The sequence below is a fragment of the Echinops telfairi genome, unplaced genomic scaffold (assembly GCF_000313985.2).
Source record: "Echinops telfairi isolate 266 unplaced genomic scaffold, ASM31398v2 ScPeMD7_7425;HRSCAF=8463, whole genome shotgun sequence".
Taxonomy (NCBI): domain Eukaryota; kingdom Metazoa; phylum Chordata; class Mammalia; order Afrosoricida; family Tenrecidae; genus Echinops; species Echinops telfairi.
The window spans coordinates 1,676,994-1,699,100 of NW_022111325.1; the positions used below are offsets into that span (position 1 = coordinate 1,676,994).

The window sequence follows — 22,107 nt, forward strand, 5'->3', positions numbered from 1 at the left end:
CAGTCATATATCGAGGCTCAGTTCTTCACTGGTAATAGGGTTTAGTTCAACATTCAGGTAGCTGATTTTTTGTCTACTTGGAGTAGGCTTGCTGTCAAACATCTACTAAAATCTATTTCACTTGTAATTGCCGCCCTAGGGTAGAGGTTACATAGGGACAGTCACCTTATGAAACACCTGAACTCAGTCACCGTGCTGCCTTTACTTAGCCTGACCCCAATGTTTGAAGGGCACATAAAAGCAGAGGGGGAGGTGCCTGGTGACTCTGTGGGTTAAGCGTTTAGTTGCTAACTACAAGGTCAGGCACTCAAATCTCCCAGAACTCAGGTTGGGAGAAAGAGGTTGACTGTTATCAAAACGAAATGCAACCTCAGAAGACCTGGATGGGGCCTGATGAGTTGAGCTGGGCTGGATGGCAAGGGTTCTGGTTTGGGATGAGGGCAAAGGGGGCCCTGGGAACCAGGCTGCCAGTGTACTTCAACTCCCATGTGGCCTAAGGACGCGGGCACACCTGGAGACTCAACGTGCGCTTGGTTGGGGGTTATCTTTAGTGGTTCTTGGGGCATTCGGATCATCTGTGAACGGAACTCTGAAAGTGTAGTGAATACGCACTGGACTGCGATCTGCAAGGTCAGCAGTTCAAAACCACCACCTGCTCCTGAAAAGACAGGACTTTCTATTCCAGTGAAGAGTTAGTCTTGGAAACTCACAGGGCAGTTCTCCTGTCCTGGAGGGTCACTGAGTTTGCATCAACTGGTGGCAGTGAGTTTGGTGGGTAGGGGGGGGTGGGCTAGAGATTGTTGGTCTGTGGTGTGGCTTGAATGTAGGTATTTGAAGCATTCATATGTAAGTGAAACCCCGGAGTGGCCCAAACAAAAATGGATGGTCACAGTTAACCCATAGGTTCTTGCTGATCTGTTTGCCGATTTCCTTCAGTAAACTCACAGCCATGGGAGCCCTGTGGAGCTATTCTGCTCCTTAGCAACTGGGCAAGCCGTGCTTTTTTACAGACCTGAGCACTGAACTTTGAGAAAACAATTATGGGCTGTATCAGTTGAAGAAAACTTTTCACCAATTATTATCTTCCCCACTGCCTTTAAAGGTGCTAGCACTGCGATGGTTCTCCCTCCCCATCTCCTATGCACATCTTCCTAGAGAAGCAGTTCTCCCAAAGTGTGGGCCCTGGGCAATCAACATCACCTGGAGAAGTATTAGAAATGCAAGTTGCTTTTTTTTAAACAGTTTTATTGGAACTTCATCCACATGTCATACAATTCAATCATAACAAGAAGAGTTGTACAATCATCACCACAATCAGTTCTAGAACATTTTCTTCCATGTAGTCATTGTTATTCATGTACCTTTTTTTCTAATTGTGGCAAAAATATACACATCAGAACTCTCTCCAATTCCACAACTCCCACTTGCATAATTCAATGCCATTGATTATGCTCTGTTGTACAACCATTATTGATATCCCTTTCCAAATTACTCTACCACCATTGATAGAGACTAAATGCCCCTGTGCAACAACGCGTTGCCCTTCTCTTCTTGGGTCTATGTGCTGCTGACGCGAGCACTTTCCCCGTCACTTGTGGTCAAGTCTGGGTTCTCTTTTCTCCCTGTGGTTTTCTTGATACAGTGATCACCACATAGACACTTCCATGGTTAAATCACTTTTAAGAAGAGTTGTGTATACATCATCACAATCAGTTCCAGTGTTCTCTCATGCATTCATTGTTCCCCACGTCCCTTCACCCTCTCTATCTACTGCCCCCACTCCCCACCACCCCACCAGACACATCCCCAATAAGCCATTGCTTCGGTTATTATCTCTATGCATCTACTCCTGTGCTTTACAAACTGGGAAACTCAACTGAAACACTAAAAAACAAAAAATAAAATGACAAGGATAAAGTAATAATAATATAAAGATAAAAATAACAAGTAAGAAAGGACCACCATCAATATTTGAACAGCCAGGGAAGAAATTTTTATCGTGAAACAAGCGAGAAATACTTGGGCCTAGAACAAATTCAGGTTGGGTCAAGAGCAGAGTCAACTCATGGAGAGCAAATGTTTTCAGAATGACGAGGGCAACGAATGTACAAATCTGCTTTACACCATGGATGGATGGATTGTGATAAGAGTTGTATGAGCCTCCAATAAAATGACTTTAAAAAAAAGAGAGTCAACTGAACAAGTTTGATCTAGCATAATCCAGTTTACAAATGATCTTTGTCTGATAAAAGAGTTGTACAATCTTTACCACAATCAATTTTAGAACATTTTCTTCCCCGTACTCAATTGGTACGCATGTAATTTTTTAAATTCAATTTTGAAAAAAATATACACAACAAAACTTCAACCTGGGAGACCTAACCCCCCGCCCCCCAAAAAAAAAAAAATAGAAGGAAACAATAATGGGGAGGGGAAGTTAAAAGGGAACTGACGTCAAGGAGTTCAAGAAGGAAAAGAATGTTTTGAAACTAATAGTGGTGGCAATGTACAATACTGCTGGATATGATTGACCTGTGGAATGCTATCTATTAGAGTTCTACTGACCACCAAGCATAGTATCCCATAATAAAGTTCACAATAGTCTCTTTTGCAATGCAGGTCTGGGTTCCACCCTAGATCGACTGAACCAGACTGAGGCTTGGCCCCAAAACTTGTGAGCCAGCACTTCAGGTGACTCTGGCTCAAGCTTAAAGCCTTCACTTGTCCAGACCAGAGGGGATGGTCTGGACACTGTTAGTGCTCCAGCATCTCTTCCCCTTTCCAAACCTTTCCCCATCTGTAAAATGTGTCTGATCCTATCCGGAGGATTTTTTTTTTTTTCCTTTAAAAACTGTTGACTGTGAATTAGGTGAAAATTTAGCACAAATCAATTTTTCAGGCCATGGATGGCAGTTCCCACAATTACCATTACTCATCCCGCTTCCTTCCTGTGCTTCCAATTTCCATTCCACCACCTCTCCTAACCCTTCTGAACGCTCTCCCTAGGTAAATGCAGCCTATTAGGTCTCGAGTGGTTCCTTATCCTAAGGGGTGTGTCACTCTTCCAATTTAGACCTGTCTAGTGTTTGGCTGACCATTGAACCATGAGGGGTGAGCTCCATTTCAGACCTGAATGCTAGCTAAGAGAGTCTCCGGGGTTACACTAGTCTCTATCCTACCAGTAAGCCCAGGCAGGCTTTTCATGATTTCTGAGTTTCGTCCTGCATTTTTCTCCCACTCTATCCAAGACCTTCTAACGTCATCCTTTACAGAGTGGTTGGCAGTGGGAGCTGGGCACCATCTACTAACTAGAACACATTCAAGTTCTTCAGTTCTTCCGATCTCAGAGTAGCAGAAACTGATGCTCACTCGATCCATTAATCTAGTGATCCCATTGTTTCCACGTGTGTCTTATTGATGACATTCTTCTTTCCTTTCGACAGGGAGAGACCAATAGTTGCACCTTTGATGGCTGCTTTTAAGACCCTGGTCCTGACTCACCAAAATAGTACATGGAACATTTGTGGACTGTGTTGTGCCCATTGACCTTGGTGTCCCCAGACTATGATCCTGAGCTCCTGGGCCCTGTAATTCATTCCCTCAAGGTGTGTGCTTATGTCCAAGAAGTTTTCATAGCTTTACCCTCTGTATGCTTCCTTCCCCACATTCAGGGATCTATATCTACAGCATATCTTAGGACTTTTAGGAATATAAAACAAGACCAGGTGTGGCCAGGTAGCATGGCAAATACTGAGTGGATTTTAGACTCTTACTGTTCAAGGAATCCTTGAGTGCTCATTGCTAGTCAGAAGGTTGCTAGTTTGAAACCACCCCTCCCTCCGCAGAGGCCCATTGAGGTTGCCAGAGCTGGGATAGAGCTGCTACTCGGTATCCACCAGCAGCATCCAGAGCCTGTGAAAAGCTTATCTGAGTCCAAACAATTTGAATCAGATCTCTGTGTTAACTATATTTCAGGTCTGAATAGTAAGGTCTAAGAAGCACTTTCAGACCAGTTGCAACCAACATAGGGGTTGATAGGAGAACACAGAGTAGACACAAAAGGCATTCCCTACTTCCGGCCGCACGTGGTGTGCCTACAAGACCAATGATGGGGAACGGTGAGGTTAAACTAAGCACTCCTGGAGTAATTTAGGGGCGGGGAGGGGGAGAGAAGATTTTAGAGTTTTTCCTGTCAAAGAGGTTTAAACATTTTTATCATTAATACTAGACCCAAATGAAAACTCACCTACTCCAAGATGTCCCTACCCCATCAGCTTCCTTCTGACACCAGATTCAGCCCTTCACTCCAAAGCCTGGAATTGCTCATGGCTAATAAAAACAGCATCTAAACTCACAGCCACGGAGTCGATGCTGACTCATAACGACCCGCTGTGGGTTTCCAACACTGTCAGTGTTTACGGGAGTAGGAAGCCCAGTCTCTCTCTGCAGAATCACAGTGGTCCTGTAAGCACTTCACCACCAGAACTCCAGCATGTGCAAACAAACGAGTGCCAGATGGAGGTCAGAGAAGCCTCCCTGTGACTCCAGCACTGGAAGGAAAGACGGGCCCATCTCCATCCCTGATCCCAAATACAGTGGCTCCATGAAACGTTTCCTTAGCCAAAGGGGTGTAAAGAAGCAATTCCCCTTTCTTTATATTGTAAACAATTTTGGTTGTCCAGACCCAGAAAACCAACTACTAAACCACACCAGAGAATGCACAAAACCTAAACTGCCATTAACACGGAATAACAACAGCAGGATATTGTAATACACCATCTATATAAGTCAAACCCCAAACTCACTGCCATCGAGTTGATTGGACCAGAGAGACACAAGGGCAGAGGAGACTGCCCTTTAGGTTTTGGAGGTGTAAGTCGTGGGATGCAGAAAGCCTTGTCTTTCTCCCAAGGGTTGACCTGCTGACTCTGGTTAGCAGTTCACTGCGGAACCCACACACCCCTCACACCACGTACATAGAGTAGAAATAATGTATGTCGAAAGTAATCCAGGAAAGGAACTGGGTAACACCACTTTGCCTGCTCTAGTGCGTGCTGCCCCGTTAATGATTGTCTGCAAAACACTGAACACTAGCTCACCCTTTGTTCATAAAAGCAAGAACCCTGTTCAAATTCCTTATGGTCTGAAAACCGGCACTAAGGTAGGTCTTTTATAAAAGCGAAGTGGTGAAAGAGCTTTCAATTAACGGGGGATGCCTGTACCCAAGGTCCTTAGGGCACGACCCACCACAGCAGCTTTCTCTGCCCAGAACCTCTAGGCCCCGCCCCTGTACTTCCGGATAAGGCGGGGCCACGTGGTTCTAACTCGACATTGTTCCCGCCCACTGGCTAAAGCCCACGAGCGACAATCGACTTCACCAATGGGAATCCTGACAGCCTCTGAGTAACTGTCAAAGTAGCCAATTAGTATAAAGCAGGTGTGAGCCTAAGGCGGGACTCTGAGTACGGAAACTCCCTGGGGACATGAGGAAAGGCAAGGTCTGGCTAAGGAGCAAAAGAGGCAGGTGAGACCCTGGAAGAGTTCTGTAGTCTGGAGCCTGATGGGAGGAGAGGCGATTCCGGGCTAGAAAGGGTGCAGCGCCTGGAGGAGAAGGCGACTGGGTCGCGTTAGGGTCGGCGGGGGAGGGGGGTTGTATTTAAATACCTACGGAAGGGTAGCCACTTAAAGGGGCAGGTGCCCCGAGAGAAGAGACATTTAAAGGTGCAGGCACCTGAGACAGTGCAGGCCCTTGAAAGTGACAGGCTCGGCATAAAAAAAAGACATCTATTTAAAGGGGTAGCTGCTCGGGAAAGCAGGTCTTTTTAAAGAGACTAGAAGCAGGTTTGGAGGGCGTATTTAAAGGAGCATGAGCTGAGAACACGCTTACCAAAGAGCCAGGGTTAAAAGAGTCACTTGTCAAGGTAAGGTACAAAGGAAGCCTGAAAGGAACGTGCACTCCTGTTTTCCCAACCTGTCCTTCTCTGGCTCCAGGTTTGCTCCACCCAGGATCCCCTGTTGCCAGTCTATGGCCCCCAGTGTCCTGTAGGTCTGGCGGGATCCTTATGTTTACGACCCCTGTCTCGGGGTCTGGGTGCCCACTGGAGGGCCTGGCAGAGGGGAAGAGAAAGCAGGACCATGGCCTCTAGGGCCCCCGAGCCTCCCCCCGGGCGCAGCGTGACAGCCGGCATCATCATCGTCGGAGATGAGATCCTCAAGGTGTGTTTCCGGCAGAAGAGGTGGGGGGCGGTGGTGGTGGCGGCGGCGGTGGTAGTATTTTCATGCCCTGAGCACCCTGCCTGACAACTTGCGTGCAGAGGGCAGGTGATCCAGCGTGGGAGTCCCTTGGCTGCAGTCTGATTCTGGGTGAGTCCTACATGTTGAAGAAAACATGACCTTTGCCCTCAATGACTCGGTCAAAACCTTGTAGCAAGTCCCCACGTCTGCCAAGCTATGGCTGTTTCTCCAACCCCGTGAATGACAGGGAAGCAGGTCTAGGGAAGGTACAGATGCATGAAGCGTGCACTGAAGAATTCTGTCCACCTGGTTTGGAAAACGAGGCAGCACACCAGCATAGGGCTCCATGAGACAAGTCCACAAGGGACACACGGTACAGAGTGGCCCTAGCAGTCTTACTAGAGAGAGGTCATGGCCTCCGGGTCAGGAGTTGGGGCTTTCTTTCAAGGTGGCGGGTTCTTTTGTTGTTGGGTTTACCCCCAATGCTTTATTGTTTTTCTGGTGAATGTTTACATAGTGAACTGGCTCCCACTGAACACTTTCCATACAAATTGTTCTGTGACATTGGTTACAGTTCTCATAATGTGTCAGTATAGTCTCATTATTTCCATTGATCTCGCTTCCCTTCCTGGCCTTGCCTTCTCCGTCTTTGTTTGGGGTGAATGGCAATCATTTGGTCTCGGTTGGTTCATTATTTAAGGAACACCTTCTCACGGGGGATACTGTTTATTTTAGAGCCCCATCTATTGGTGGCAGCAGGGTTGCCTCCAGGGCAGTTGAAGGTGAAAGGGGTTCTTTTGGAGCCATCATCTGTCAGCCCAGTGAGTCTGGTCTTTTTAATGAAATTGAGTTTTGTTCTACATGGACTTCCCATCCTAACCTCCAAGTGTGTCCCTGGCAGAACAGTCTATAGTGGTAGCCAGGTACCCTCTAGTTCTTCCGGTCTCGGGCTCCGAGAGGCCATGGTTTGTGCCAACTTGTGGTCCTGTCGACCCCTTTCTTGCATTTGGGCGCTTGCATTCTCTTCCTCTAGATGAAGAGAAACCCATAGGTGTATCTCGCATAGGCTCCTTGCAAGTATTTAAGACCCTAGGCGCTTCTCACCAAACTGGGGTCTAGAACATTACCTTTGTGAACATGCTATGCCACTTGACCGAGTTAACAGATAGTAAGTTCTTCACGAGGGGCAATCAGAATGAAAGACTGAGGACTTCCAGAGCGCAAAGGCCTGTAGAGAACAAAAGACAAGCAATCCAACTTCACTAGGCTTCAAATTCACCATGATAGTCACCGGGACCGACGCCATTACCCTGAGTCAACTCCGACTCAGCAACGCTGTGGGGCAGCATGGACTGCCCCTTGTGCTTTCCTAGCAGGCTGCGCATCTTTACGAGGCAGACACCCAGGCCTTTCTCCCGCAGAGCAGCGGGCTGGGTTTCAGCCCCAACCTTTTCACTTAGCGGGCAAGTATTCAACCCCTGTCTCACAGAAACCAGCAAACAAACCATCCGAACTCACGGTCATCGAGTCCATTCAGACTCACGGCGACTCTGGACAAAGGAGCCCTGCCCTTGTGGGTTTCCAAGGCAGTGAGTCGTTATAGGAGCTCTTGGTGGAGTCGAACTGCCAAGTCCGTGGCTAGCAGCCCGGTGCGGAACCCACGACCCCAACAGGGGGCGCTTTTAGGAATCAGAGTGACCCTATTGATTGAGTAGGGAGCCCTGGTGGTACGGTGGCTAAAGTGCCCAGTTGCTAATCAAAAGATTAGTAGTCCTAAGACCCACCCACCCTCACCCCCTACCCGACATTCCAGGGGAGAAAAAGAGGAGGAGTCTGCTTGTCTGGGAAAACCTAGGAAGCAGCGCTACTCTGTCTCTGCGTTCAGATCAATGACAGTGGGTTCAATTCGATTTTTGTATATTTCTTGAGACTTAACAGGGCTTGAGAAACCCTAATGGCATAGTGGATTGCGCTGCTAACCACAAGGCTGGTGGTTCTAACCTTGGGAGAACGAAGAAGCAGCCGCTCCCGGAGATTCATAGCCTTGGCAACACAGGGCCAGCCCTATCTTGGTCTGTAGGGTTGCTATGAGCCAGCATTCACTGATGGCTGGAGATTGGCAGTTTTGCATTAACAGGGCCTGGCAAGATGCTTACAACATCACTTGCATGATGTTATTAACAAGATTATAGTTTTATTACAAATCTGAATCCTAGCTTATAAAACCGAGGCTCAGAGCAGTTGAGAAACCTGCCTGTGGTTACACAGCTAGGAAGGAGTGAGGTGGAGTTCCAACTGGATTCTCCCAAACTCTAGAACACACAATGTACCCACTAACCCCACTGTAGAAAAGTAGGCAAGAGTCCCAGAAGAGAAGACTGGATGCGCGTGCCACCAGAGAGGCCGCCCGGGTACTCCAAAGGGGAACATGAACTTGATTCTGTATACAGTTGGAAACAGCAAGTGCCTGTTGAGTCCAGGAGCAAGGGCACCACCTGATGCACTGGGAAGGTTACTCAGGAGGCCCTGGACAGAGCACTGAAGCTGGAGGCTGGGAGCCTGGCCAAGAGGCTGTCGCCACTGTCCAGGTGAAAGGTGCCAAGGGCCTGCTTGGTGGCAGTGGGGACAGAGAAGAGAGCAGATGGGGAGAACTTCTGAGGTAGACTTGACCGGGTGAGCACCATGCCTCGTCCGGTGAGGACAGTGGGGGGTGCCTGGGGTGCTGTGAGCGGTCATCCCCAGAGATACCATTAACCAAAGAGACTAAGCCAGGGGCATGGGAAGGCAGAGGACCCGTCACCCAGACTGTTGTTCCCGAAACCAGCCATAGGGTTTCTGTCATTGAGTCCACTGGACTCCTAACTCCCTGTGGGGCAGAGTGGAAGCCCCTTTGCGGGTAGTCTGTAGGGGAGTAGAGCGCCACATCTTATTCCAGCGGAGGGGCTGGTGGTCTCCAACTGCGACCCTAGGCTTTCTAGCCCAGCGCTGTGCAAACACGGCCTGGCCAGGCCTCCTTTGTTCGTTGCTGATGATCAGAGTGCAGGGTAGTTTACATGCTGTAACCTTCTGGAAGCAGCTTGCTAGACCTGTCTTCCCAGACAAGGAGCCCTGGTGACCTAGCGGCCACCAGCTGGGCCGCTCCCAGTGGGGTCAGCAGTTTGAAACCACCAGCCACTCTGTGGGAGAAAGACCGGCCTTTCTACGCCCATAAAGAGTCACAGTCTACCCTGAGGTTGGATCGACTCGGTGGCAGTGAGTGAGTAAATGAGTGACACCTGTCGGCCCGAAACCCACCACTATGGACATTGATTCCAGCCCTTAGCAACTCTCTGTACGGTTTCTGAGGCTGTGAGTCCTTAACAGGGCAGACAGCCTCCTATGTTTCCTGCGAAGCAGCTGGGTGGTTTGCACTGCCAACCTTACAGTCAGCCGTGCAAACTCTGAGCTGCCAGGATGCCTGTAGGTGAGTTCAAAAAGAGCCTCCCTTTCAGCCAGTCCAGCACTGGGCCGATGACACCACCCAGGGACTGCAGAATCGCACACTCAGCCTAGAGCAGTGGTTCTCAACCTGTGGGTCGTGACCCCTTTGGGGGTCAAATGAACCTGTCACAGGGGCCGCCCGATTCATCACAGGAGCAAAATGACAGTGACGAAGTACCAACGAAAATAATTTCACGGTTGGGGGGGTCCCACCACATGAGGGACTGTCTGAAAGGGTGGCAGCCTCAGGAGGATTGAGAACCTCTGGCCTAGAAGCACAGCTGAGGCCAGAGACGAGGGAGATGGATGCAGGCCCAAATGGGGTTGCCTGTGTTATACTCGGCCCAGGCTCCTGGCAGCTTGAGGCAGTGTCCCCCCCAAAGAGCAGAACACGCCTCATGGGGTGCTGTCATCCCCCCCCCCTCGCTCATCCTCACGGCAGTGACCCTCTCCTCTCCTCCCCTTCCCCCTAGGGCCACACGCAGGACACCAACACCTACTTCCTGTGCCGGACACTGCGCTCCCTGGGGGTCCAGGTGCGCCAGGTCTCTGTCGTACCCGACGAGGTGGCCGCCATCGCGGCCGAGGTCGCCTCTTTCTCCGGCCAGTTCACCCATGTCCTCACGGCGGGCGGCATCGGCCCCACCCATGACGACGTGACCTTAGAGGCCGTGGCGCTGGCCTTCGGCGAAGAGCTCCGGCCCCATCCTGAGCTTGAGGCCGCCATCAGGGCCTTTGGGCGGGAGGGCCTGGAGAAGCTGTCCATGGTGCCCGCCTCTGCCCGCCTGCACTACGGCACAGACCCTCACACCGGCCGCCCCTTCCGCTTCCCCCTGGTCTCTGTCCAAAACGTCTACCTCTTCCCCGGCATCCCGGAGCTGCTGCAGCGGGCGCTGGAGGGCCTGCAAGGACTCTTCCAAAACAGGGCCGTGCAGTTCCACTTGCGGGAGCTGTACGTGGCTTCCGACGAGGCCTCCATCGCTCCCATCCTGGCTGAGGCCCAGGCCCACTTTGGGCCCAAGATCGGCCTAGGCTCCTACCCTGACTGGAGTAACAACTACTATAAGGTGAGGCTGACCCTGGACTCGAAGGAGGAAGGCCCCTTGGAGGAAGCTCTGGCCTACCTGACAGCCCATCTGCCCCAGGGGGCCCTGGTCCCCTACATGCCCAACGCTGTGGAGCAGGCCAGCGAGGCGGTGTACGAACTTCAGAACTCAGGTAGGGGTACCCCCCCTGTAGCAGCAGTTCTACCGGTTCTGCCCCCAGCCCCCTTTCGGGGTCTCAGGGGTGCCAGGGCCCTCAGGGTGTCCCATAGATCCAGGAGGGTCAACAAAGGTAGCTGCCCTTGCTTCACTCATTCTTCCTGTGGCTGTTGGCCAAGCTGGGCATTAGGAGATATTTGCCAGGACAAGTGTCGCCCACGCCAGCCAAGAGTTTAACAGGAAAGGTAGACGTCACACAGGCCATCATGTGAACGCCATGACGAGGGGGTGCCATGCAGGGAGCACTCAGCCCCGATCTGGGGTCAGAGGAGGCTCCTCTGGGCAGTGACACAAGCTGAGGGACAAGGGGGAGTGGCTGGTCAAACCGCAAGGCGGGCGGCAGGCGGTTAGAGGAACGGGAGGGAACCAGGACGGGGCAGGCCACGGAGGGCGGACACGAGTGAGGTGAGGAGAGATGGGGCTGAAGGCAGACAGGAGCCAACTCCGCAGGGCCTAGAGGGCCTCTGGAAGGAGTCCAGACCGGATGCTATCCTGGGAGCACTACCCCGGGAAGGTGACATGCCCCCCTTTGATGGCCGTGCACATCTGTGTGACGCCCTCCTCCCTGCCCACCTGGCAGGGTCTCCTCTGGGACAAAAGGTGGCAGGTGCCCTGCAGATCATCGAGAAGGCCCTGGCTCAGTACAGCCTCCCCCAGCTCTGCGTGGGCTTCAATGGGGGCAAGGACGGCACCGCCCTCCTGCACCTTTTCCATGCAGCTGTGCAGAGGTAAGCCTGCACCCAGGGAGGAGAGGCCCCAGGGACGCCTGGTCAGCCTACTTCTCTGTCCCCCATCCCTGGAAGCAGGGAGGAGGGGAGTGTCCGGGACGTCTTAGCCACTTAGTGACTTCTGAGTCCCCTTCTCCCACCTTATTTATGGAGCATGTGACACGTGTCTGGCCCTGGGTAGGTGTGTGGAGTGCCCCTCCTCCCACCCCCGCCCCAGCCTTCCCTACAGGAAACTCCAGCCCTGTTGGAGAGGTGTGCTCAAAGGTGAGAGGTCAGAGTGGGCTCCCCAGAGAAAGTGGGTTCCGGTGCACGGAGAGGCCACGGCTGAGGAGAAGAGAGGCTGCTCCGTCCGCACCAGTGTCCTGAGCACAGTGTGAGAGCCACTTCCTGACCACAGAGGCAAACCTGTGGATTCTCCTCCTCCCTGCCAGGAAATGCCCGGGTGCCCACAAACCCCTCCAGATCCTGTACATCCGCAACATCTCCCCTTTCCCCGAGCTGGAGCGGTTCCTCCAGGACACCATCACCAGGTATCAGCGGCCCGGGCTGTGCCCTGATGGTCAGGGGCTCCGCGGGGCCCACGCCTCACGCCTCCTCGCCTCCCTGCCCAGGTACGGTCTGCAGGTGCTGGAGGCACAGGGTGCTATGAAGAAGGCCCTGTGTGAGCTGCAGGCCCAGCACCCCCAGCTGGAGGCCGTCCTGATGGGCACCCGCCGCACGGACCCCTACTCATGCAGCCTCTGCGCCTTCAGCCCCACCGATGCAGGCTGGCCTACATTCATGCGTGTCAACCCTCTGCTGGTAATTGGGGGGTGCATGGCCTCTAACCAGGGTTCCCGGGGACATCATGACAGTCATCTTTGCACCTTGACTCCCTGAAGGTGACAGGGCTGGAGACTGGGGCTTCAGGGACAAGGATGGGGTCCCGTCGTCCAAGGGAAGCAGTGTTCACTGTCCATTCTGTCTTTGACCATGTTTATTGAGCTCTGGACACACCAGGGTGAAGCACTCAGCTGCTAACTGAATGCGTTTTGGGTTCAAGCTCACCCCGCTGTGCGGCAGGAGCAGGGCCTGGTCATTTGCATCTGTAGACTTGTGGGCCCAGGATACCCTGCGAGCAGCTCCAGGCTGTCACAGGGGCTGCCATGAGCCAGCAGCAGCTAACAGCCCAGCGGCAGGCGCTGTGCCCTCCATAGTGGACAGAGCAGTGGGGCAGACCTGTGTTGCCATGGTGGTGGGGTGCTGTGCAGCCCACCCTGTGTGCAACAGAACAGAACACCACCCAGCCCTGCGCCGTCCTCAGTTGTTCTTGGGTGTGAGCCCCTTGTTGCCAGCCACTGTGTCAACCCTTGTCATCGAGGGCCTTCCTGTTTCACTGCCCCTCTGTCTTGGCACGCACGATGGCCTTCTCCGGGCACTGGTCTCTCGTGCCAACATGTCTAGGGTCTAGGAGACAGTCCTGCCTCCTTGCCTCTCAGGAGCCCTCTGGCAGTCCCTCTCCCAAGTCCATGGGTGTGTTTGCTCGGGGAGCAGCCCATGGGACCTCAGGTCGTCCTTGCCAGCACTGTGGTTCAAATGCAGCTCTCTCTTCAGTGTCCCACTTTCACATGGTGCATGGTTCGACCGAACACATCATGGCCTGGGTCCCCTCAAAGGGACACCCTTGCTTCTCACAACGAAGAGGCCCGTGCAGCAGAATGACCCAGTGCAGTGAGTCTTTTGATCTCTGGACAGCTGCTCCCACGAGCACTCATGGGGGATCCAAGCCAGACAAAACCCTCGGCAACCTCCCTCTTTTCTCCACTTACTCTGACGTTACCTGTTGGTCCGGTTGTAAGGATTTGGGTGGTTGCTACTAACTATTTATATATTTGTTTATTGTGAGGCTTAGGGTGGCTGCCGCTAGCTACATACGGAAATAGCTACACATACTTATGTTTTCATTCATTAAACCTCAATACAAATGTCTGAAGACCAGTGAACCGTACACTCTGAAGAGGTGAGCTGTAGAATTCCGTCTCAATTTTTAAAGATTAAATACAATGAAAAGTCCAATCTTTCTGTTTCCAGGGTGGCTGCCGTGTTGGACAGCAGACAGGCAGCTCCCTGGTGGGAGACAGTTCTGGTAGGCAGCACTGCCTTCCTTCCACAGGGCCCCTCCGGCCTGGAGCTGTGAGGCCATTGTGGAGGGAAGATTGGAAAGAGGAGTGTGAAGACACTCTCTCCCTCTTGCTTAGCCTACCCTGGGCAGGGAATAGCCAAGAGCCAGGCCAACAACCCTCTCCAGAGGCCAAGGGAACCTTAGCCAGGACCCAGTAGGGCAGAGGCAGGAGAGGGGAGGCGGGATTGGAGAGCTTTCTGTGTTCCTCTGACTTCCCAGGACTGGACCTTCAGAGACATCTGGGAGTTTCTGCGCCAGCTGTTTGTCCCATACTGTATCCTGTATGACCGGGGGTAAGGGTGTGCGGGGAAGAGAAGGGGTGGGTGGGCAGTGGGAGGAGGTGGGGGAAGCCACACACACAGACTCGGCCTCCCCTCCCTCCCGCCCCAGTTACACATCGCTGGGAAGCCCGGAGAACACCAGGCAGAACCCAGCCCTGAAGTGCCTGAGCCCCGGAGGACAGGCTACCTACCGCCCAGCCTACCAGCTGGAAAATGAGGAGGAGGAACGGAACTCCCGTCTGTGACGTCCTGCCCGCCACTGCCCACTTCCGGAGGGAGGGAAGGTCCTGGGTGGGACCTGCCAATAAACTGTGCCTCGCACTGTGCTGGCTCCAACTGCGTCTTGCTTCCAAGAAGTGGGACAGACCCTGCTCACTGGGAGGCACTAAAGTGAGGACCAGTGCTCCCTGAGGGGTCTCCAGGGAGGCTCTGTGGGAGTGCACCGGAGGACTGGAGCTGAGAGCCCTGCCCAGCACAGAGCAAGGACAGCCAGGCAGGGCACCGGGTTATCAAGGCCTGGGCTGGGAATGGGGACACTGAGCTGGCCTGGCTGTCCAGGATAAAAGGCAGAAGGGGCAAGGCCCTCCCTGTGAGTGACCCCACCCGCCCCTGCTCGAGCCTGACTCAGCCTTTTCTCAGGCCGCGGGGAACCTTTGCTAGACCCTGAGCTCCATCTCCAGTCATGAGGCCTGGGGGGGTGGGGCACTGCTGATAAAGGCGCGCCTGCAGCACCCACCCCACCTGAAGAGCCACTGCCTACATGCCCCTAGCCCAGGCCCAGCCCTGCCCCCTCGGAGGGGTCCTGCGAGATGCTGAGCTGCCAGTGCCTGTCAGGAAGGTGGCCACAGGGTGGGAGGGCCTGCGGCGGACCCTGACGGGCATGGCCTTCATCCTCGGCTGCTGCTGCATCAGATAGCTGCTGGATCACCAGTGGCACCCTCCCTCTCTCCCCCGCTTCCTGGCTAGCTTCCCTCAGATGGCACAGTGGTTGCAGGCTCTGTGGCAGAGCCCCCTCTCAGCCTGCGCGTCTCCTCAGCACCCCACCCAACCCGAACCACAGCTGTGCTTGACCGAGGATGGCTCACACAGCAGGACAGTGAAGTGTGGCTTCTGCTTTGAACTGGACGGTCTGTCAGGTCTGCCTTCTCATGGGGCCACCTCTGTTCGGCTGGGCAGGGGCTTGGCCTTCTGGCGAGGACCCCAGTAAGATTGCAGCCAGACCTGGAGCTCCTCCCACCCTGGCACAGTCAGCCCACCAGCCTAGCCGTAGCCACTCCATACCAGCAGTGGGCTGCTTCGCTCTGCCCCAAGTCTGTCTGAGCATCACTGAACTATGTGTCTAATAAATAGGCTTTGAAGTCAAAAGTACCAGATGTTTGAATAGGGGTTGGGGCAGGAACCCAACCCTGGGAGGGTCTTGGGAGCTGGGGTGCAGAGCAGGGAGAAGGAGCTTGTTCTGAAAGCCAGGTCTCACTCACTGGGATGGGGGTACCGCAGAAAGGCCAGCTTCCTCACAGTCTGGGTGGGGCAGGTCCAGCTTGGCTGGTATCTTCTGTGAGGCCCTGGGCCTTAGCATAGGAACCTGTAGGGACCAGACCCTTGCCCTGGTTTGGGCAGCTCCTTCCCTAAGGACTTGGAGAAAGTGCTGAGCTGTTGGCAGCTGTGCACTTCACAGAAGGAGGCAGGCCCAGCTCACAGCTGCCGGAGAAAGGCCTCCTCGGAGTGGCCCCTCTGGTCCCTCGGGCTGGCCACAGCTCAGCCCGTCAGAACAAACAGCCACCCCCAAGGGACGAACAACAGAAGCGCGGTGAAGGAAGACAGCAGACAGGGTACAATAGGACAATAAAAATAATTTATAAATTATCAAGGGGTCACCAGGGTGGGAGAGGGAGAGGAAAAAAGAGGAGCTGATACCAAGGGCTCAAGTAGAAAGAAAATGTTTTGAAAAGGATGATGGCAACATAAATACAAATATGCTTGATTCCGTAGATGTAGGATTGTTACAAGAGCCCCCAATAAAATGATTTTTGAAAAGTTTCCATACATTTCTTTGACTCCCCTAAGAACAGAGGGGTTCAAATGGCCCTTTCTCAAGATGAAAATAGAGCCCATGGCGCTGAGCAAAAAGAAAATAAAGGTTATAAAAGGTCCGAGCATAAAAAAGAACACCCAGAGCGCACAGGATGAGGGCCCCCACCCCCACCTGCAGCAGCCACGCGGGCGCTACGTGGTCCATGGTGGCATGCATCAGCCCTCCACTTGCCCTCGAGTGCGCTCTGGCTCTCTCTCTCTCTCTCTCTCTCTCTCTGGCCTTTTCCTCCAGATACAGCCCTCCCCTGCCTCCCTTTCTCACCTGGGGCACTGGGCCGGCCGCCTCCTCCCAGGGACCAGCTCTTCCCGTAGTTTTCTAAGTTCATTCCTCCTCTGGGCTTACATATTTAAAGAGTTTTCTTTAATTTTTTTTAAGAATATATACTTAAAAAACTCTGATAGTAAGCAGTAAGTCTCCCTCTCATACCTACCCCCTGCCAATGCCCCCCCCCCCTTCTCCCCCATCTTCCCAGATGTCCCTGCTGGTAACCAAGGTTCCTAGGGTCTGAGAGAGTGTGCACTGGTGGCCTCTTCAGTCAGTCACCTACTGTACGCCAGGCTGGGGCTTGGGCCCAACAAGGGATGGAACAGATCCCTGCAAACTGGAGCTCACATAGCTGGAGGCAGAAGCAAACTACACATGCACACACACACAAACACATACAAACACAGCAGTGAGGCAGCTGGGACAGATGTGATGGCAGGGAGGCTGGCCACAGAGGCCTTCAGTGGCATGAGGGCTTTTGAGAACAGTCTTCTTCGGTTTAAAAGGTCCCTGTTAGGAGGTAATGGGGGGCCAATTCAGGCCAGAGATGTCAGTGGCAGCAGCCAGGGTCACAGCCGTCGCTGTGTGGAGACGATGACATCCAGACACATGCACTCTTCAGAGTTGGGAGCACGGGGCACCCGCCGTGTTCTGCCCCGTGATGGACCTTGTGCTCTGTCAGTACATCTAGGCTCCTTGTTCTTTTCATGGCTGCATAGTACTCCCAAGGACTCCAGGCCCCTTAGGCATCCACAAAGTCCAAGTCAGCACCCTGGCCTGACCCTTTTCAGAGCTCTCAACCCAACCCCAGGCACAGGAGTCAGATGGGGAGGGTCTGGAAGGCAGCCAGAGAGAGGAGGTTAGTGGTGGGATAGCCGCAGGCTACATCCACCATCTGAATCTGGGGCTCGTTCCCCCAGAGCTTCCAGGCCCGCCTGGACCAAGCTCAGGCATCCTGCCTCCTTTCCTTTTTTTAGGGTCCACTCCCACCAAAGGAGATAGGTCCTGCAGTCTGGTCAGAGGGGCCTTTGCCAAGGATGGGTGTAGGGAGGGGATGTCTGGCAGAGACCACTGGGGAAGTGGTGGGTGGAGGAAGGCAGAGCACAAGCCTGTGGCCTGTGGCCTGCGGTGAGGATGGGGGCAGGAGCCTGGACGGGGTGGGGGGAGCAGGCACGCAGTGGCCCGAGGAAAGTACCGGAGCTGGACAAAAAGGCTTGAAAGTGGCAAGATCCAGGAGAAGCAGGCAGGAAGAATGAAGTCAGCTCACACAGCACCCTGAGAGTCCTTTCACCACACAAAGGGCTTTGAGCCTCACAAAAGTCGGCAGAACAAGGGAGCCTATCCCATGGTGATGTAAAGGCCCCATCCCAGAGAGGTGCCCTGACTCTGCCCCACAGCAGTCAGTAAGGGACTGTCTCGTTTCTCTAGTGCTGGTGTCCAGAAATACCACAAATAGGTGGCCTTAACAAACGTTTATTTTTCTCTCCGTTTTGGAGGCTAGGAGCCCAAATTCAGGGTGCTACCTCTCAGAGGAAGACTCACTCTGCTCCCTGTGGTGGCTCTGAAGGGCCTGGGCTTTGCTTCTGCTTCTTAGTTCCTTGGAAGAGAGAGAGAGAACCTTCCCTCTGCCTGATGGGTTAATCTTTTGTTTGGACAACTTTGAATTGAAAATGAAGAATTCAATTGCTTGCTACTTCAAAGGTGCCTGTTTGAATGGCTTTAAAAGCAATTTTTTTATTGTGTATTAGGTGGTGGTTTACATTTCAGACCATCAACTTGGCATTTACCAGTTTAATCTCTTTTATATCTCAGCAAAGATTGACTCAAAATGTAACCTACCCTAATCCTGCCTCATTTACATAATAAAGTAACCCATTCCTAGATGGGATTACAATGGGAGCACAGGATTTAGGGTTTAGGAAGCCTCATTGGAGGAACATCAGTAAATGTGTGAGACTGACTCCAGGCTGAGTGAGCTCAAAGACAGGGCTTTTCCCCTCTTCTGGATGGGCGCTATTTCAGTTCCATGCCATCTGTCTTCTCCCTTCAGCCCTTCTCCCTCATTCTAGACGCCCAGCTCATCCGGGAGTCTAGCTCTGCCCCTTTCATCTAATAATCCAGATGAGGCCTTCAACCACCTTCTCTGATGCACAGCCCGCTCCTCCAGAAGGTAGAGATGAGCAGGCAGTCTCTCCTGCCGGGTTCTCTTCCCACCTAGAGCATGCTCAGATTTTGTGTGGTGTAGGGGAACCTTGGGGAGGAGGTGCACGAGGTGGGAAAGCGGGGTGCCAAGGGGCGGGTAAAACCTCACCTACCCCTCTTCCCCTGGGAGCCCTCTGGTGGCCACAAGGGGTGGGGTTAAATAGGAATGGGGATGGGGACTAGGTGGACAGGTGGGAGTTAGTATCCCAGGTTCCCCTGAGGATTAAGTGGAGTTTGGGCCCCAAGCTGTGCAGCAGGGCAGGGTCCCAGCGCACAATTAATTGGATATTATAGTAGTAATCTTGGGAGAAACCTATGTTTTCCAGCAACGCCGAGGCGGGAGTGGGGGGGAGAGGGGTGGCCAGAGCACAAGACCAGCACCACGCCTCTCCATGTGGAAGGCCAGGTTCCCGTTTGCATCCCTCCTGGCATGGCCCTTGTGTGTTATTTCCCCCTAGGTGGCCAGGGATCCCACCCCCATCCTCAGTGACTACCAGCTGAGACTCCCTAGACCAGCGTCAGCCCCAGGCTCGGTCGGGGTCGCAGCCGTTTCTCCGTCCATGCGCCCTTGGCAGGCTCAGTAGCCTGCGCTTTTCGGCGGAGCCCCCCAACTCCGAGCCGGGTTTGGGGCGCGGGCAGACCTGCGACGCCTAGCGGCTGGAGGCGGGGAGCAGAGGGGTTCTGCTTTGCCCTCCCTGGGACGTGGAGTTTTGGAAAATGTTCCCCAGAGCTTCCTGAGGCTAAATTTACCTCCCTCCGCCCTGGGGGGCGCAGAGATCCCGGCGCGATTAGCGCGGCGCGGCAGCGGGCTCCCGCCCAGAGGCCCGGAATAGGCCCCGAGTTATAAATAGTGCCGCCCGCAGGTGTGGGGGGAGTCGGCGGGAGGGGGGTACCCCTGGCAGCCACGGCCCCTTCAGGTGGGTTGGGCGGTCGCGGTGGGGCGCCGGGGGGCGGCGGGCGGGGGGGCTGCGGTCTGAGAGCCCCCAGCGGTTTCCTGGGCGGCGGGTTTTTTTCGAGGGAAGCGGAGGCAGCGGGCAGGGGGAGGGGCGGAGAGTGGTGGGCGCGGGCTGGCGCTCGGCTCCCACATTCCGCGGCCGCCCCCCACCCCCCACTCAGGTCCCCGCCCCAGCAGCGCCCCGGTGCCCCGGGCTCTGCAGGCATCCAGCTCCTCTGCAGCTGCCCCTGGGCGCACGTGACCCGGCCGGGCCACCTGGCCGCCACTCCCAGTCGCCAGCTCCAGGTGTTAGGACCTTCCTAGGAGGGGTTAACTCTCGGCCGGAGCTTTCAGTGCCCTCTTTGTGCAAATTCCTCACTTTCAGCGACTTTCTGCTCCTTTACCCAAATGTGAAGGTGCAGCTGGTGACCCCAAGATTTAACCTGAAGCCACGGGTCTGGGACACTCAACCGGCCCCCGGAGGACCCGTCAGGCCCCACACTTGCCCTCGAACTCCTAGTTTCAGTTGGTGGCAGGGCGGGGGCGTCCACAGGCCCCAAGGGCCCCGCCGGGTTTTCGTGGGAGGGGGTGGCGGCCCCCCGTCAGCGTTTCTGGGCTGCCGCTGTCTCGCTGGTTTGGCGCGGTTAAGAGCTGAGAGTCAGGGGGTAGGCGGGAGTTTCAAGCCGGGGTTCCCCCCTCCAACTTCTTAGCTGAACCCCTCCAACTTCTTAGTCCAAAGGGGAGTTTTGTGGACCAGAGGGAAAGGGGAACTGGGCTCTTGGGGGAAATGACTGCAGGGTCGGGACTGTGAGGACCAGGGTGGGAACTGACAATTCGCCTTTGGAAGGATCTGGGTTTGTGTCCGGCCAGCTGCAGACGCGACCCCCAGAGATGGGGGGAGAGGGGTCCGGGGCACTATACCGCTGACTTCGCCCGCCTCTCTGTACCCAAGGATCGGTGCCCAGGCGCGCGCCCTCTCGCCTCTGGAGGCCCTGGCACTGCCCTCCCTGGGCCACTTGTCCGCCCCCTTCTCCCTCTCGGCTTCCCCTTCGAAGCAGCCCCCTCTCCATTTCACTGGGGCATCTGCCGCTCCCTCGCCCTTGGCACTGCCCTTCCCCCGGCCTACACGACCCCGCCGGCTGGTGGTCGAAGGAAAAAACCCCGGACTGGACCCCACCCGCTCCGGACTCTGGCGGACCAGACTTGGGCGGAGCGGAAGAGAAAACCCGGAGCAGTGACCAGCCTCAGGGGCCAAGGGGGTCGGGACGAAAACCCGGAGCGGATTCCCTGTTATGGAGCGCCCCAGGACTGCGGCTCCCCCACCTCCACCCCCGCGCCTCCTTTCTACAGCCCCCCTAATTCTCCAGTGAGATAATGTCTGGGGTGGGGGGCTGTTTGGTTTGGCCTGGGCCCTCAGGGGCGCCTCACACTTTCCGCCCCTGGCTGGGGCGCAGGGCAGCGGCCCCGAGGCTGAGTCACGGCCCGGGAGGGAGGGGCCCGGGCGCCGCCCCTCCCCCTGCGCGGGGATCCCGGGTCAGCCCGGGTGAGGGCCAGGGCCCCCTGGCGCCGCCCATTGTGGTCCAACAGGTTGAGCTGGTGTCCCACGGAGCCACCTGCTGGAAGGGAGGGGGCCCCCTGCGGCGGGGGGGGAGGGAAAGCAAGTCCTACCCGGTTCGTCCCGGCCGGCCCGGGAGAGCGGAACCTGGCCCGATGTAGCCGGATTTGATTCCGTTTGACGCCAGTGGGAGGGGCCCTTTGGGTACGTAGCGCCGCCGGCCCAGTTGGAAGCGTCCCTTGAGCCACCTTCCTCAGCTGGGGGACCGCACCGAGTACTTATCTCGGTCCCGCACCCACACACAGGCACACTCCCGGATACATGCAGGTTCCCCTTGGCCACCTAGGTCTCAGAAGGAACCCTCCACTCCAAGTTGCTACTTGGACGACTCAGTTTCTCCCCTTCGGGAGCCTGCGGGATGGAGGCGGGGACCTGGAGCGGGGACGCGCCTCCCTCCCCCCACCCCACCACCACCCGCAGACCCGCCCCTCCGACAATGCCAAGGCCGCAGCGGGCACCGGCTGGAGCGCAGAGACGGCGTGCCTCGGGCGCCGTTCCCTCCCCGCGGGGCGCTGTCACGCGTGGGGAGGGACCCAGTGTGTCCGTCGCCTCGACTCTTCCGCTCCCACCGGGAGGAAGGGGAGGAGGGACGTAGGGATCGAGGCAGAAGGTCTGTGGGCTCCCCTCCCCCTCCCTCCCGGGGCCTTGACCTGATTATAGCCTCACCGGACCCTCTCCCACAAGACCCAGAGTCCCCGCCTCAGCCCACCCAGCTGATCCTTAAACTCTCACCCCCTGCCCTCCTGAGTGCAGACCCAACAAAAGCCCCCCTGGCAGAGTGGAAGCCCTGACGGCAGCGTTGTTCCGCGGCCACTGCGGCCACTGCCCCTCCCCCTTCCCCTCCTCCAGGTCTC

General features: G+C 55.2%; 1 protein-coding gene across 2 annotated transcripts; it reads left to right on the forward strand.

Moving 5' to 3' along the window:
- The first annotated feature begins 5,452 nt into the window (after positions 1-5,452).
- FLAD1 (flavin adenine dinucleotide synthetase 1) lies at positions 5,453-14,470 on the forward strand. Of its 2 annotated transcripts, XM_045298498.1 has the most exons (8): positions 5,453-5,524; positions 5,992-6,216; positions 10,188-10,932; positions 11,557-11,704; positions 12,136-12,234; positions 12,316-12,505; positions 14,085-14,158; positions 14,256-14,470. In XM_045298498.1, the coding sequence occupies exons 2-8, from the start codon at positions 6,136-6,138 to the stop codon at positions 14,389-14,391; spliced, it is 1,473 nt and encodes a 490-aa protein (XP_045154433.1). In that variant the 5' UTR covers positions 5,453-5,524; positions 5,992-6,135; the 3' UTR covers positions 14,392-14,470. The 2 variants fall into 2 exon arrangements, with proteins under 2 accessions (XP_045154433.1, XP_004714709.1); XM_004714652.2 differs by lacking the exon at positions 5,453-5,524 and having other exon boundaries at positions 5,593-6,216.
- The last annotated feature ends 7,637 nt before the right edge of the window (positions 14,471-22,107 follow it).

Coding starts and splice junctions, on each gene's coding strand:
- FLAD1 (XM_045298498.1), top strand. CDS start 6,136: ATGGCCTCTAGGGCCCCCGAGCCTCCCCCCGGGCGCAGCGTGACAGCC. Junction 10,933..11,556: donor GTACGAACTTCAGAACTCAG/GTAGGGGTACCC, acceptor CCCACCTGGCAG/GGTCTCCTCTGGGACAAAAG. Junction 12,235..12,315: donor CTCCAGGACACCATCACCAG/GTATCAGCGGCC, acceptor CTCCCTGCCCAG/GTACGGTCTGCAGGTGCTGG.